General features: G+C 40.7%; 1 protein-coding gene across 3 annotated transcripts in view; it reads left to right on the forward strand.

Annotated features, from left to right (window-relative positions):
* Positions 1-15,370, forward strand: part of nars2 (asparaginyl-tRNA synthetase 2, mitochondrial) — a 45,623-nt gene that overhangs the window by 18,746 nt on the left and 11,507 nt on the right. For 2 of the 3 annotated variants that reach the window (XM_052468718.1, XM_052468716.1), the window contains exons 4-9: positions 6,242-6,382; positions 8,824-8,964; positions 9,097-9,203; positions 9,429-9,561; positions 12,485-12,583; positions 12,721-12,758. In XM_052468718.1, coding sequence (XP_052324678.1) covers positions 8,860-8,964; positions 9,097-9,203; positions 9,429-9,561; positions 12,485-12,583; positions 12,721-12,758 — 482 coding nt within the window. In that variant the 5' untranslated portion in view covers positions 6,242-6,382; positions 8,824-8,859. The remainder of the gene's footprint in view (positions 1-6,241; positions 6,383-8,823; positions 8,965-9,096; positions 9,204-9,428; positions 9,562-12,484; positions 12,584-12,720; positions 12,759-15,370) is intronic. The other variant, XM_052468717.1, reaches the window with a different exon arrangement.

Consider the following 15,370-nt stretch of genomic DNA (forward strand, 5'->3'; position numbering starts at 1 on the left):
CTGTGGTAAATATATAACCTGATTGATGTGGTTGGAGAATGTAACCCTGTGGTAAATATATAACCTGATAGATGTGGTTGGAGAATGTAACTCTGTGGTAAATATATAACCTGATTGATGTGGTTGGAGAATGTAACCCTGTGGTAAATATATAACCTGATTGATGTTTTGGAGAATGTAAATATATAACCTGATTGATGTGTTTGGAGAATGTAACTCTGTGGTAAATATATAACCTGATTGATGTGGTTGGAGAATGTAACCCTGTGGTAAATATATAACCAGATAGATGTGGTTGGAGAATGTAACCCTGTGGTAAATATATAACCTGATTGATGTGGTTGGAGAATGTAACCCTGTGGTAAATATATAACCTGATTGATGTGGTTGGAGAATGTAAATATATAACCAGATAGATGTGGTTGGAGAATGTAACCCTGTGGTAAATATATAACCTGATTGATGTGGTTGGAGAATGTAAATATATAACCAGATAGATGTGGTTGGAGAATGTAACCCTGTGGTAAATATATAACCTGATTGATGTGGTTGGAGAATGTAAATATATAACCAGATAGATGTGTTTGGAGAATGTAAATATATAACCTGATAGATGTGGTTGGAGAATGTAAATATATAACCTGATTGATGTGTTTGGAGAATGTAAATATATAACCTGATTGATGTGTTTGGAGAATGTAACTCTGTGGTAAATATATAACCTGATTGATGTGGTTGGAGAATGTAACCCTGTGGTAAATATATAACCTAATTGATGTGATTGGAGAATGTAACCCTGTGGTAAATATATAACCTAATTGATGTGGTTGGAGAATGTAACCCTGTGGTAAATATATAACCTAATTGATGTGGTTGGAGAATGTAAATATATAACCAGATAGATGTGGTTGGAGAATGTAACCCTGTGGTAAATATATAACCTAATTGATGTGGTTGGAGAATGTAAATATATAACCAGATAGATGTGGTTGGAGAATGTAACCCTGTGGTAAATATATAACCAGATAGATGTGGTTGGAGAATGTAACCCTGTGGTAAATATATAACCAGATAGATGTGGTTGGAGAATGTAACCCTGTGGTAAATATATAACCAGATAGATGTGGTTGGAGAATGTAACCCTGTGGTAAATATATAACCTGATTGATGTGGTTGGAGAATGTAACCCTGTGGTAAATATATAACCACATAGATGTGGTTGGAGAATGTAAATATATAACCAGATAGATGTGGTTGGAGAATGTAACCCTGTGGTAAATATATAACCTGATAGATGTGGTTGGAGAATGTAACCCTGTGGTAAATATATAACCAGATAGATGTGGTTGGAGAATGTAACCCTGTGGTAAATATATAACCTGATAGATGTGGTTGGAGAATGTAAATATATAACCAGATAGATGTGGTTGGAGAATGTAAATATATAACCAGATAGATGTGGTTGGAGAATGTAAATATATAACCTGATAGATGTGGTTGGAGAATGTAAATATATAACCAGATAGATGTGGTTGGAGAATGTAAATATATAACCAGATAGATGTGGTTGGAGAATGTAAATATATAACCTGATTGATGTGGTTGGAGAATGTAAATATATAACCAGATAGATGTGGTTGGAGAATGTAACCCTGTGGTAAATATATAACCTGATTGATGTGGTTGGAGAATGTAACCCTGTGGTAAATATATAACCTAATTGATGTGGTTGGAGAATGTAACCCTGTGGTAAATATATAACCTGATTGATGTGGTTGGAGAATGTAACCCTGTGGTAAATATATAACCAGATAGATGTGGTTGGAGAATGTAACCCTGTGGTAAATATATAACCTGATTGATGTGGTTGGAGAATGTAACCCTGTGGTAAATATATAACCTGATTGATGTGGTTGGAGAATGTAACCCTGTGGTAAATATATAACCTGATTGATGTGGTTGGAGAATGTAACCCTGTGGTAAATATATAACCAGATAGATGTGGTTGGAGAATGTAACCCTGTGGTAAATATATAACCAGATAGATGTGGTTGGAGAATGTAACCCTGTGGTAAATATATAACCAGATAGATGTGGTTGGAGAATGTAACCCTGTGGTAAATATATAACCTGATTGATGTGGTTGGAGAATGTAAATATATAACCTGATAGATGTGGTTGGAGAATGTAAATATATAACCAGATAGATGTGGTTGGAGAATGTAACCCTGTGGTAAATATATAACCAGATAGATGTGGTTGGAGAATGTAACCCTGTGGTAAATATATAACCTGATAGATGTGGTTGGAGAATGTAAATATATAACCTGATAGATGTGGTTGGAGAATGTAAATATATAACCAGATAGATGTGGTTGGAGAATGTAACCCTGTGGTAAATATATAACCTGATTGATGTGGTTGGAGAATGTAAATATATAACCAGATAGATGTGTTTGGAGAATGTAAATATATAACCTGATAGATGTGGTTGGAGAATGTAAATATATAACCTGATAGATGTGTTTGGAGAATGTAACCCTGTGGTAAATATATAACCAGATAGATGTGGTTGGAGAATGTAACCCTGTGGTAAATATATAACCAGATAGATGTGGTTGGAGAATGTAACCCTGTGGTAAATATATAACCTGATTGATGTGGTTGGAGAATGTAACCCTGTGGTAAATATATAACCTAATTGATGTGGTTGGAGAATGTAAGTAAATATATAACCTATTGATGTGGTTGGAGAATGTAACCCTGTGGTAAATATATAACCTGATTGATGTGGTTGGAGAATGTAACCCAGATATAACCAGATAGATGTGGTTGGAGAATGTAACCCTGTGGTAAATATATAACCTGATAGATGTGGTTGGAGAATGTAACCCTGTGGTAAATATATAACCTGATTGATGTGGTTGGAGAATGTAACCCTGTGGTAAATATATAACCAGATAGATGTGCTTGAGAATGTAACCCTGTGGTAAATATATAACCTGATTGATGTGTTTGGAGAATGTAAATATATAACCAGATAGATGTGGTTGGAGAATGTAACCCTGTGGTAAATATATAACCAGATAGATGTGGTTGGAGAATAACCTGTGGTAAATATATAACCTGATTGATGTGTTTGGAGAATGTAAATATATAACCTGATTGATGTGGTTGAGAATGTAACCCTGTGGTAAATATATAACCTGATAGATGTGGTTGGAGAATGTAACCCTGTGGTAAATATATAACCAGATAGATGTGGTTGGAGAATGTAACCCTGTGGTAAATATATAACCTGATAGATGTGGTTGGAGAATGTAACCCTGTGGTAAATATATAACCTGATTGATGTGGTTGGAGAATGTAACCCTGTGGTAAATATATAACCAGATAGATGTGGTTGGAGAATGTAACCCTGTGGTAAATATATAACCTGATTGATGTGTTTGGAGAATGTAACCCTGTGGTAAATATATAACCTAATTGATGTGGTTGGAGAATGTAACCCTGTGGTAAATATATAACCTGATTGATGTGGTTGGAGAATGTAACCCTGTGGTAAATATATAACCAGATAGATGTGTTTGGAGAATGTGGTTGGTAAATATATAACCTAATTGATGTGGTTGGAGAATGTAAATATATAACCTGATTGATGTGGTTGGAGAATGTAACCCTGTGGTAAATATATAACCAGATAGATGTGGTTGAGAAGTAATGGTAAATATATAACCAGATAGATGTGGTTGGAGAATGTAACCCTGTGGTAAATATATAACCTGATTGATGTGTTTGGAGAATGTAACCCTGTGGTAAATATATAACCTAATTGATGTGGTTGGAGAATGTAACCCTGTGGTAAATATATAACCAGATAGATGTGTTGGAGAATGTAACCCTGTGGTAAATATATAACCTGATTGATGTGGTTGGAGAATGTAAATATATAACCTGATTGATGTGGTTGGAGAATGTAACCCTGTGGTAAATATATAACCTGATTGATGTGTTTGGAGAATGTAACTCTGTGGTAAATATATAACCTGATTGATGTGGTTGGAGAATGTAACCCTGTGGTAAATATATAACCTGATAGATGTGGTTGGAGAATGTAACTCTGTGGTAAATATATAACCTGATTGATGTGGTTGGAGAATGTAACCCTGTGGTAAATATATAACCTGATTGATGTGTTTGGAGAATGATAACCTGATTGATGTGTTTGGAGAATGTAACTCTGTGGTAAATATATAACCTGATTGATGTGGTTGGAGAATGTAACCCTGTGGTAAATATATAACCTAATTGATGTGGTTGGAGAATGTAACCCTGTGGTAAATATATAACCTAATTGATGTGGTTGAGAATGTAACCCTGTGGTAAATATATAACCTGATTGATGTGGTTGGAGAATGTAAATATATAACCAGATAGATGTGGTTGGAGAATGTAACCCTGTGGTAAATATATAACCTAATTGATGTGGTTGGAGAATGTAAATATATAACCAGATTGATGTGGTTGGAGAATGTAACCCTGTGGTAAATATATAACCAGATAGATGTGGTTGGAGAATGTAAATATATAACCAGATAGATGTGGTTGGAGAATGTAAATATATAACCAGATAGATGTGGTTGGAGAATGTAAATATATAACCTAATTGATGTGGTTGGAGAATGTAACCCTGTGGTAAATATATAACCTGATAGATGTGGTTGGAGAATGTAACCCTGTGGTAAATATATAACCTGATAGATGTGGTTGGAGAATGTAACCCTGTGGTAAATATATAACCTAATTGATGTGGTTGGAGAATGTAACCCTGTGGTAAATATATAACCAGATAGATGTGGTTGGAGAATGTAAATATATAACCTGATAGATGTGGTTGGAGAATGTAACCCTGTGGTTAATATATAACCAGATAGATGTGGTTGGAGAATGTAAATATATAACCAGATAGATGTGGTTGGAGAATGTAACCCTGTGGTAAATATATAACCAGATAGATGTGGTTGGAGAATGTAAATATATAACCAGATAGATGTGGTTGGAGAATGTAAATATATAACCAGATAGATGTGGTTGGAGAATGTAACCCTGTGGTAAATATATAACCTAATTGATGTGGTTGGAGAATGTAAATATATAACCCTGTAACCCTGTGGTAAATATATAACCTAATTGATGTGGTTGGAGAATGTAAATATATAACCTGATAGATGTGGTTGGAGAATGTAAATATATAACCAGATAGATGTGGTTAGATGTAAATATATAACCAGATAGATGTGGTTGGAGAATGTAACCCTGTGGTAAATATATAACCAGATAGATGTGGTTGGAGAATGTAAATATATAACCAGATAGATGTGGTTGGAGAATGTAAATATATAACCTGATAGATGTGGTTGGAGAATGTAAATATATAACCTGATTGATGTGGTTGGAGAATGTAACCCTGTGGTAAATATATAACCAGATAGATGTGGTTGAGAATGTAAATATATAACCTGATAGATGTGGTTGGAGAATGTAAATATATAACCTGATTGATGTGGTTGGAGAATGTAACCCTGTGGTAAATATATAACCAGATAGATGTGGTTGGAGAATGTAAAATATAACCAGATAGATGTGGTTGGAGAATGTAAATATATAACCTGATAGATGTGGTTGGAGAATGTAAATATATAACCTGATTGATGTGGTTGGAGAATGTAACCCTGTGGTAAATATATAACCAGATAGATGTGGTTGGAGAATGTAAATATATAACCAGATAGATGTGGTTGGAGAATGTAAATATATAACCTGATAGATGTGGTTGGAGAATGTAAATATATAACCTGATTGATGTGGTTGGAGAATGAATGGTAAATATATAACCAGATAGATGTGGTTGGAGAATGTAAATATATAACCTGATAGATGTGGTTGGAGAATGTAAATATATAACCTGATTGATGTGGTTGGAGAATGTAACCTGTGGTAAATATATAACCAGATAGATGTGGTTGGAGAATGTAAATAGATGTGGTTATGTAAAATATAACCTGTAAATATATAACCAGATAGATGTGGTTGGAGAATGTAAATATATAACCAGATAGATGTGGTTGGAGAATGTAAATATATAACCAGATAGATGTGGTTGGAGAATGTAAATATATAACCAGATAGATGTGGTTGGAGAATGTAAATATATAACCTTTCTCATGCTCTGTTGTTTCAGGACTTCCCCTTTAAGATCAAGGAGAAACATGGTCTGGAATACATCCGTCAGTTTCCTCACTTGAGGTGTAAAACCAACGCCTTCAGTTCTCTGCTGAGAATACGCAGCGAAGCCACCACTGCTATACAGCAATATTTCAAGGTGAGATGAGACCAATGTTAGACCAGTAGACTAGAATATCAATCAATCAAATGTATTATAAAGCCCTTCTAAAACCCCAAACAGCAAGCAATGCAGGTGTAGAAGCACGGTGGCTAGGAAAAACTCTAGAAACCTAGAGAGGAACCAGGCTATGTGGGGTGGCCAGTCCTCTTCTGGCTGTGCTGGGTGGAGATTATAAACCTAGAGAGGAACCAGGCTATGAGGGGTGGCCAGTCCTCTTCTGGCTGTGCCGGGTGGAGATTATAAACCTAGAGAGGAACCAGGCTATGAGCGGTGGCCAGTCCTCTTCTGGCTGTGCTGGGTGGAGATTATAAACCTAGAGAGGAACCAGGCTATGAGGGGTGGCCAGTCCTCTTCTGGCTGTGCTGGGTGGAGATTATAAACCTAGAGAGGAACCAGGCTATGAGGGGTGGCCAGTCCTCTTCTGGCTGTGCTGGGTGGAGATTATAAACCTAGAGAGGAACCAGGCTATGAGGGGTGGCCAGTCCTCTTCTGGCTGTGCTGGGTGGAGATTATAAACCTAGAGAGGAACCAGGCTATGAGGGGTGGCCAGTCCTCTTCTGGCTGTGCTGGGTGGAGATTATAAACCTAGAGAGGAACCAGGCTATGAGCGGTGGCCAGTCCTCTTCTGGCTGTGCTGGGTGGAGATTATAACAGAACATGACCAAGATGTTCAAATGTTCATAAATGACCAGCAGGGTCAAATAGTAATAATAATCACAGTAGTTGTTGAGGGTGCAGCAAGTCAGCACCTCAGGAGTAAATATCAGTTGGCTTTTCATAGCCGATCATTCAGAGTATCTCTACCACTCCTGCTATCTCTAGAGAGTTGAAAACAGCAGGTCTGGGACAGGTAGCACGTCCGGTGAACAGGTCAGCACCTCAGGATTAAATGTCAGTTGGCTTTGCATAGAATATCATTGTTATACCAACTCATATCCTTTTCACACTACTGTCCCAAGCCAGGCTTTGCCGGGCCGGTCTGGTCTGGTCTTCTCATCCACCGTTGGTGCTGGAACCATGTCGGGAAAGTACAATGTGAAAATAAAATATCCAAGATGACCCAATAGTGTGAAATGTCATTGTTGCAGGAGAAGGGCTTTATTCAGGTCCACACCCCAGTCTGGATGATAATGTCTGTTGTTGTTGTTGTTGCAGGAGAAGGGCTGTATTCAGGTCCACACCCCAGTCTGGGTGATAATGTCTGTGTTGTTGTTGTTGCAGGAGAAGGGCTGTATTCAGGTCCACACCCCAGTCTGGATGATAATGTCTGTGTTGTTGCAGGAGAAGGGCTTTATTCAGGTCCACACCCCAGTCTGGATGATAATGTCTGTGTTGTTGCAGGAGAAGGGCTTTATTCAGGTCCACACCCCAGTCTGGATGATAATGTCTGTGTTGTTGCAGGAGAAGGGCTTTATTCAGGTCCACACCCCAGTCTGGATGATAATGTCTGTGTTGTTGCAGGAGAAGGGCTGTATTCAGGTCCACACCCCAGTCTGGATGATAATGTCTGTGTTGTTGTAGGAGAAGGGCTGTATTCAGGTCCACACCCCAGTCTGGATGATAATGTCTGTGTTGTTGCAGGAGAAGGGCTGTATTCAGGTCCACACCCCAGTCTGGATGATAATGTCTGTGTTGTTGCAGGAGAAGGGCTTTATTCAGGTCCACACCCCAGTCTGGATGATAATGTCTGTGTTGTTGTTGCAGGAGAAGGGCTGTATTCAGGTCCACACCCCAGTCTGGATGATAATGTCTGTGTTGTTGTTGTTGTTGCAGGAGAAGGGCTGTATTCAGGTCCACACCCCAGTCTGGATGATAATGTCTGTGTTGTTGCAGGAGAAGGGCTTTATTCAGGTCCACACCCCAGTCTGGATGATAATGTCTGTGTTGTTGCAGGAGAAGGGCTTTATTCAGGTCCACACCCCAGTCTGGATGATAATGTCTGTGTTGTTGTTGGGTGATAATGTCAGTGTTGTTGTTGGGTGATAATGTCAGTGTTGTTGTTGGGTGATAATGTCTGTTGTTGTTGCAGGAGAAGGGCTGTATTCAGGTCCACACCCCAGTCTGGGTGATAATGTCAGTGTTGTTGTTGTTGTTGCAGGAGAAGGGCTTTATTCAGGTCCACACCCCAGTCTGGATGATAATGTCTGTTGTTGTTGTTGTTGTTGCAGGAGAAGGGCTGTATTCAGGTCCACACCCCAGTCTGGATGATAATGTCTGTGTTGTTGCAGGAGAAGGGCTTTATTCAGGTCCACACCCCAGTCTGGATGATAATGTCTGTGTTGTTGCAGGAGAAGGGCTGTATTCAGGTCCACACCCCAGTCTGAATGATAATGTCTGTGTTGTTGTTGTTGTTGCAGGAGAAGGGCTGTATTCAGGTCCACACCCCAGTCTGGATGATAATGTCTGTGTTGTTGCAGGAGAAGGGCTTTATTCAGGTCCACACCCCAGTCTGGATGATAATGTCTGTGTTGTTGCAGGAGAAGGGCTTTATTCAGGTCCACACCCCAGTCCTCACCTCTAATGACTGTGAAGGAGCAGGAGAGCTCTTCCAGGTTGAGGTGAGAATTACAATTCTGATCTGTCCGACAACAAAATGGTGCAGTAAATAAAGCCTCCGCATAATAATTTTGTTTGAACATCTGGTTGTTATTGTAAAGAGAAGGATTCATGTGTCTTCCATCTTCCCTCAGCCTGCAGGTCAGGTGAAGAACCAGGATGAGGAAGGGCCCCAACACTTCTTCTCTGTCCCAGCGTACCTGACTGTCTCTGGGCAGCTGCATCTGGAGGTCATGGCTGGGTGAGGAGATGCTGGAACTCAGTACCATGCTTTCATTCAGTCAGTCTTTTGGTCGCTCACCCACCCACCCACTCACTCACTCACTCACCCACTCACTCACTCACTCACTCACTCACTCACTCACTCACTCACTCACTCACTCACTCACTCACTCATTCATAAGATCCAGAGAGAGTATTGTACGAATGCAGTATTTATACTTTGTGTGTTCTACGTCTCTTCCAGGGCGTTTCCTGGAGTGTACACTTTTGGACCAACGTTCCGAGCAGAGAACTCTCAGAGCAGACGTCACCTGGCTGAGTTCTACATGGTGGAGGCAGAGATCTCCTTCACACAGTCACTCCAGGATCTAATGAAGGTATGGAATATAAGTCCCCTTATATAAAACGTTTTCTAACTTGTAAAACTCTACAGTACATGGTGGAGGCAGAGATCTCCTTCACACAGTCACTAGAGTAGTGGTTTTCAAACAACTCCTCTGGAACCCCCAGATGTTCCAAACCTCTCCTCGGGAACCCCCAGCTGTTCCAAATCTCTCCTCTGGAACCCCCAGCTGTTCCAAACCTCTCCTCTGGAACCCCCAGCTGTTCCAAACCTCTCCTCTGGAACCCCCAGCTGTTCCAAACCTCTCCTCTGGAACCCCCAGCTGTTCCAAACCTCTCCTCTGGAACCCCCAGCTGTTCCAAACCTCTCCTCTGGAACCCCCAGCTGTTCCAAACCTCTCCTCTGGAACCCCCAGCTGTTCCAAATCTCTCCTCGGGAACCCCCAGCTGTTCCAAACCTCTCCTCACTCACAGCTGGGTTTCCAGAGGAGAGGTTTGATACGGCTGGGGTTCCAGAGGAGAGGTTTGATACGGCTGGGGTTCCAGAGGAGAGATTTGATACGGCTGGGGTTCCAGAGGAGAGGTTTGATACGGCTGGGGTTCCAGAGGAGAGATTTGATACGGCTGGGGTTCCAGAGGAGAGGTTTGATACGGCTGGGGTTCCAGAGGAGAGGTTTGATACGGCTGGGGTTCCAGAGGAGAGGTTTGATACGGCTGGGGTTCCAGAGGAGAGGTTTGAACAGCTGGGGTTCCAGAGGAGAGGTTTGATACGGCTGGGGTTCCAGAGGAGAGGTTTGATACGGCTGGGGTTCCAGAGGAGAGGTTTGAGCTGGGGTTCCAGAGGAGAGGTTTGGCTGGGGTTCCAGAGGAGAGGTTTGATACGGCTGGGGTTCCAGAGGAGAGGTTTGGCTGGGGTTCCAGAGGAGAGGTTTGATACGGCTGGGGTTCCAGAGGAGAGGTTTGATACGGCTGGGGTTCCAGAGGAGAGGTTTGATACGGCTGGGGTTCCAGAGGAGAGGTTTGATACGGCTGGGGTTCCAGAGGAGAGGTTTGATACGGCTGGGGTTCCAGAGGAGAGGTTTGATACGGCTGGGGTTCCAGAGGAGAGGTTTGATACGGCTGGGGTTCCAGAGGAGAGGTTTGATACGGCTGGGGGTTCCCATCAGTTTGATCCATTGTTGATATATGGTCTTCTTCTAGACCTGATTGACTAAATGACTCTGCATTAACTTGTGTCCTAGTCCCAATTGACTAAATTCATCAGCATTACCCGGTCTTCTTCTAGACCTGACTAAATGACTCTGCATTAACTCCTTCTCGACCTGACTAAATGACTGCATTAACTCCTTCTAGACCTGACTAAATGACTGCATTAACTCCTTCTAGACCTGACTAAATGACATTAACTCCTTCTAGACCTGACTAAATGACTCTGCATTAACTCCTTCTAGACCTGACTAAATGACATTAACTCCTTCTAGACCTGACTAAATGACATTAACTCCTTCTAGACCTGACTAAATGACATTAACTCCTTCTAGACCTGACTAAATGACATTAACTCCTTCTAGACCTGACTAAATGACATTAACTCCTTCTAGACCTGACTAAATGACTCTGCATTAACTCCTTCTAGACCTGACTAAATGACATTAACTCCTTTTAGACCTGACTAAATGACTCTGCATTAACTCCTTCTAGACCTGACTAAATGACATTAACTCCTTTTAGACCTGACTAAATGACTCTGCATTAACTCCTTCTAGACCTGACTAAATGACATTAACTCCTTCTAGACCTGACTAAATGACTCTGCATGAACTCCTTCTAGACCTGACTAAATTACTCTGCATTAACTCCTTCTAGACCTGACTAAATGACATTAACTCCTTCTAGACCTGACTAAATGACTCTGCATGAACTCCTTCTAGACCTGACTAAATTACTCTGCATTAACTCCTTCTAGACCTGACTAAATGACTCTGCATTAACTCCTTCTAGACCTGACTAAATGACATTAACTCCTTCTAGACCTGACTAAATGACATTAACTCCTTCTAGACCTGAATAAATGACTCTGCATTAACTCCTTCTAGACCTGACTAAATGACATTAACTCCTTTTAGACCTGACTAAATGACTCTGCATTAACTCCTTCTAGACCTGACTAAATGACATTAACTCCTTTTAGACCTGCCTAAATGACATTAACTCCTTTTAGACCTGACTAAATGACATTAACTCCTTCTAGACCTGACTAAATGACATTAACTCCTTCTAGACCTGACTAAATGACATTAACTCCTTCTAGACCTGACTAAATGACTCTGCATTAACTCCTTCTAGACCTGACTAAATGACATTAACTCCTTCTCGACCTGACTAAATGACATGAACTCCTTCTAGACCTGACTAAATGACTCTGCATTAACTCCTTCTAGACCTGACTAAATGACATTAACTCCTTCTAGACCTGACTAAATGACATTAACTCCTTCTCGACCTGACTAAATGACATGAACTCCTTCTAGACCTGACTAAATGACATTAACTCCTTCTCGACCTGACTAAATGACATGAACTCCTAGACCTGACTAAATGACTCTGCATTAACTCCTTCTAGACCTGACTAAATGACATTAACTCCTTCTAGATCTGACTAAATGACATGAACTCCTTCTAGACCTGACTAAATGACATTAACTCCTTCTAGACCTGACTAAATGACATTAACTCCTTCTAGACCTGACTAAATGACATTAACTCCTTCTAGACCTGACTAAATGACATTAACTCCTTCTAGACCTGACTAAATGACATTAACTCCTTCTAGACCTGACTAAATGACATTAACTCCTTCTAGACCTGACTAAATGACATTAACTCCTTCTAGACCTGACTAAATGACATTAACTCCTTCTAGACCTGACTAAATGACATGTGTCCTTCCCTCTTCAGGTGATGGAAGACTTGTTCAGGTCTACAACAGAACATCTCCTATCTCAGTGTCCTGAAGATGTGGCTTTATATCACAAACATGTGTCACCTGGATACAGGGTGAGACACCAGAAAATATCTAAAACGCAATACCATGCATATTCTCTGAACATATTGAATGAACCTTGAACCCCCCCCCCCCACACACCCTATTGACCTAAACTAGAGATCATTCTGTTTCCTCTATTTCTCCCAAGGACTGTGTGGATCTAATGATGAAGAAGAGGTTTAATGTGTAAGTGTGTGTCATGATTATGCCAGCTTTAATGTGTCCCAAATGTCTCCCTATTCCCTACATAGTGCACATATTTTGACCAGGACCCATAGGGTAGTAGTGCACTGTATAGGGAATAGGATGCCTTATGGGTCATGTCTCACCTCTACCAATCTAAATCAAATCAAATGTCACATGCTTGGTAAACAACAGGTGTAGACTAACAGTGAAATGCTGACTGATGGGTCCTTGGTAAACAACAGGTGTAGACTAACAGTGAAATGCTGACTGATGGGTCCTTGGTAAACAACAGGTGTAGACTAACAGTGAAATGCTGACTGATGGGTCCTTGGTAAACAACAGGTGTAGACCAACAGTGAAATGCTGACTGAAGGGTCCTTGGTAAACAACAGGTGTAGACTAACAGTGAAATGCTGACTAGACTAGGGTGAAATCCTTGGTAAACAACAGGTGTAGACTAACAGTGAAATGCTTGGTAAACAACTGGTGTAGACTAACAGTGAAATGCTGACTGAATAAACAACAGGTGTAGTCCTTGGTAAACAACAGGTGTAGACTAGTGAAATGCTGACTGATGGGTCCTTGGTAAACAACAGGTGTAGACTAACAGTGAAATGCTGACTGATGGGTCCTTGGTAAACAACAGGTGTAGTGAAATGCTGACTGATGGGTCCTTGGTAGACAACAGGTGTAGACTAACAGTGAAATGCTGACTGATGGGTCCTTGGTAAACAACAGGTGTAGACTAACAGTGAAATGCTGACTGATGGGTCCTTGGTAAACAACAGGTGTAGACTAACAGTGAAATGCTGACTGATGGGTAAACAACAGGTGTGAAAGACTAACAGTGAAATGCTGACTGATGGGTCCTTGGTAAACAACAGGTGTAGACTAACAGTGAAATGCTGAAATGGGTTGGTAAACAACAGGTGTAGACTAACAGTGAAATGCTGACTGAAGGGTCCTTGGTAAACAACAGGTGTAGACTAACAGTGAAATGCTGACTGATGGGTCCTTGGTAAACAACAGGTGTAGACTAACAGTGAAATGCTGACTGATGGGTCCTTGGTAAACAGCAGGTGTAGACTAACAGTGGAATGCTGACTGGTTTTCATCAAGCTGTCCCCTCAAGAGGAAGCTTCTTTCTCACTGTAACCAGTGTCTGTAATCTGGTTCAGGTTGTTAATCAACCCACTCAACAGGAAGCTTCTCACTGTAACCAGTGTCTGTAATCTGGTTCAGGTTGTTAATCAACCCACTCAAGAGGAAGCTTCTCACTGTAACCAGCGTCTGTAATCTGGTTCAGGTTGTTAATCAACCCCACTCAACAGGAAGCTTCTCATTGTAACCAGTGCCTATAATCTGGTTCAGGTTATTAATCAACCTACTCAACAGGAAGCTTCTCATTGTAACCAGTGCCTGTAATCTGGTTCAGGTTATTAATCAACCTACTCAACAGGAAGCTTCTCACTGTAACCAGTGTCTGTAATCTGGTTCAGGTTATTAATCAACCTACTCAACAGGAAGCTTCTCACTGTAACCAGTGTCTGTAATCTGGTTCAGGTTATTAATCAACCCACTCAACAGGAAGCTTCTCACTGTAACCAGTGTCTGTAATCTGGTTCAGGTTATTAATCAACCCACTCAAGAGGAAGCTTCTTTCTCACTGTAACCAGTGTCTGTAATCTGGTTCAGGTTATTAATCAACCCACTCAACAGGAAGCTTCTCACTGTAACCAGTGTCTGTAATCTGGTTCAGGTTGTTAATCAACCCACTCAAGAGGAAGCTTCTCACTGTAACCAGCGTCTGTAATCTGGTTCAGGTTATTAATCAACCTACTCAACAGGAAGCTTCTCATTGTAACCAGTGCCTGTAACCTGGTTCAGGTTATTAATCAACCTACTCAACAGGAAGCTTCTCACTGTAACCAGTGTCTGTAATCTGGTTCAGGTTATTAATCAACCTACTCAACAGGAAGCTTCTCACTGTAACCAGTGTCTGTAATCTGGTTCAGGTTATTAATCAACCCACTCAAGAGGAAGCTTCTCACTGTAACCAGTGTCTGTAATCTGGTTCAGGTTATTAATCAACCCACTCAACAGGAAGCTTCTCACTGTAACCAGCGTCTGTAATCTGGTTCAGGTTATTAATCAACCTACTTTCAGGAAGCTTCTCACTGTAACCAGTGTCTGTAATCTGGTTCAGGTTATTAATCAACCCACTCAACAGGAAGCTTCTCACTGTAACCAGTGTCTGTAATCTGGTTCAGGTTATTAATCAACCCACTCAAGAGGAAGCTTCTCACTGTAACCAGTGTCTGTAATCTGGTTCAGGTTATTAATCAACCTACCAGGGTGTTTACAAACACTACAGAAACAACATCATTCACATGTATTGATCACATGTTTACTAATACTGTAGAACTTTGTTCTACAGACTTGCAGCATGCTTATAGAGAAGGGCATTCAACGTGTACTGCACTGACACAAATCACTGATGATTGGTTGAAAGAAATTGATAAAAATAAGATCGTGGGAGCAATACGGTTAGATTTCAGTGCAGCCTTTGATATTATTGACCTTAACCTGTTGTTGAGAACTTGTGTTGTGGC

Source organism: Oncorhynchus keta, chromosome 18, assembly GCF_023373465.1.
Source record: "Oncorhynchus keta strain PuntledgeMale-10-30-2019 chromosome 18, Oket_V2, whole genome shotgun sequence".
Lineage (NCBI taxonomy): Eukaryota > Metazoa > Chordata > Actinopteri > Salmoniformes > Salmonidae > Oncorhynchus > Oncorhynchus keta.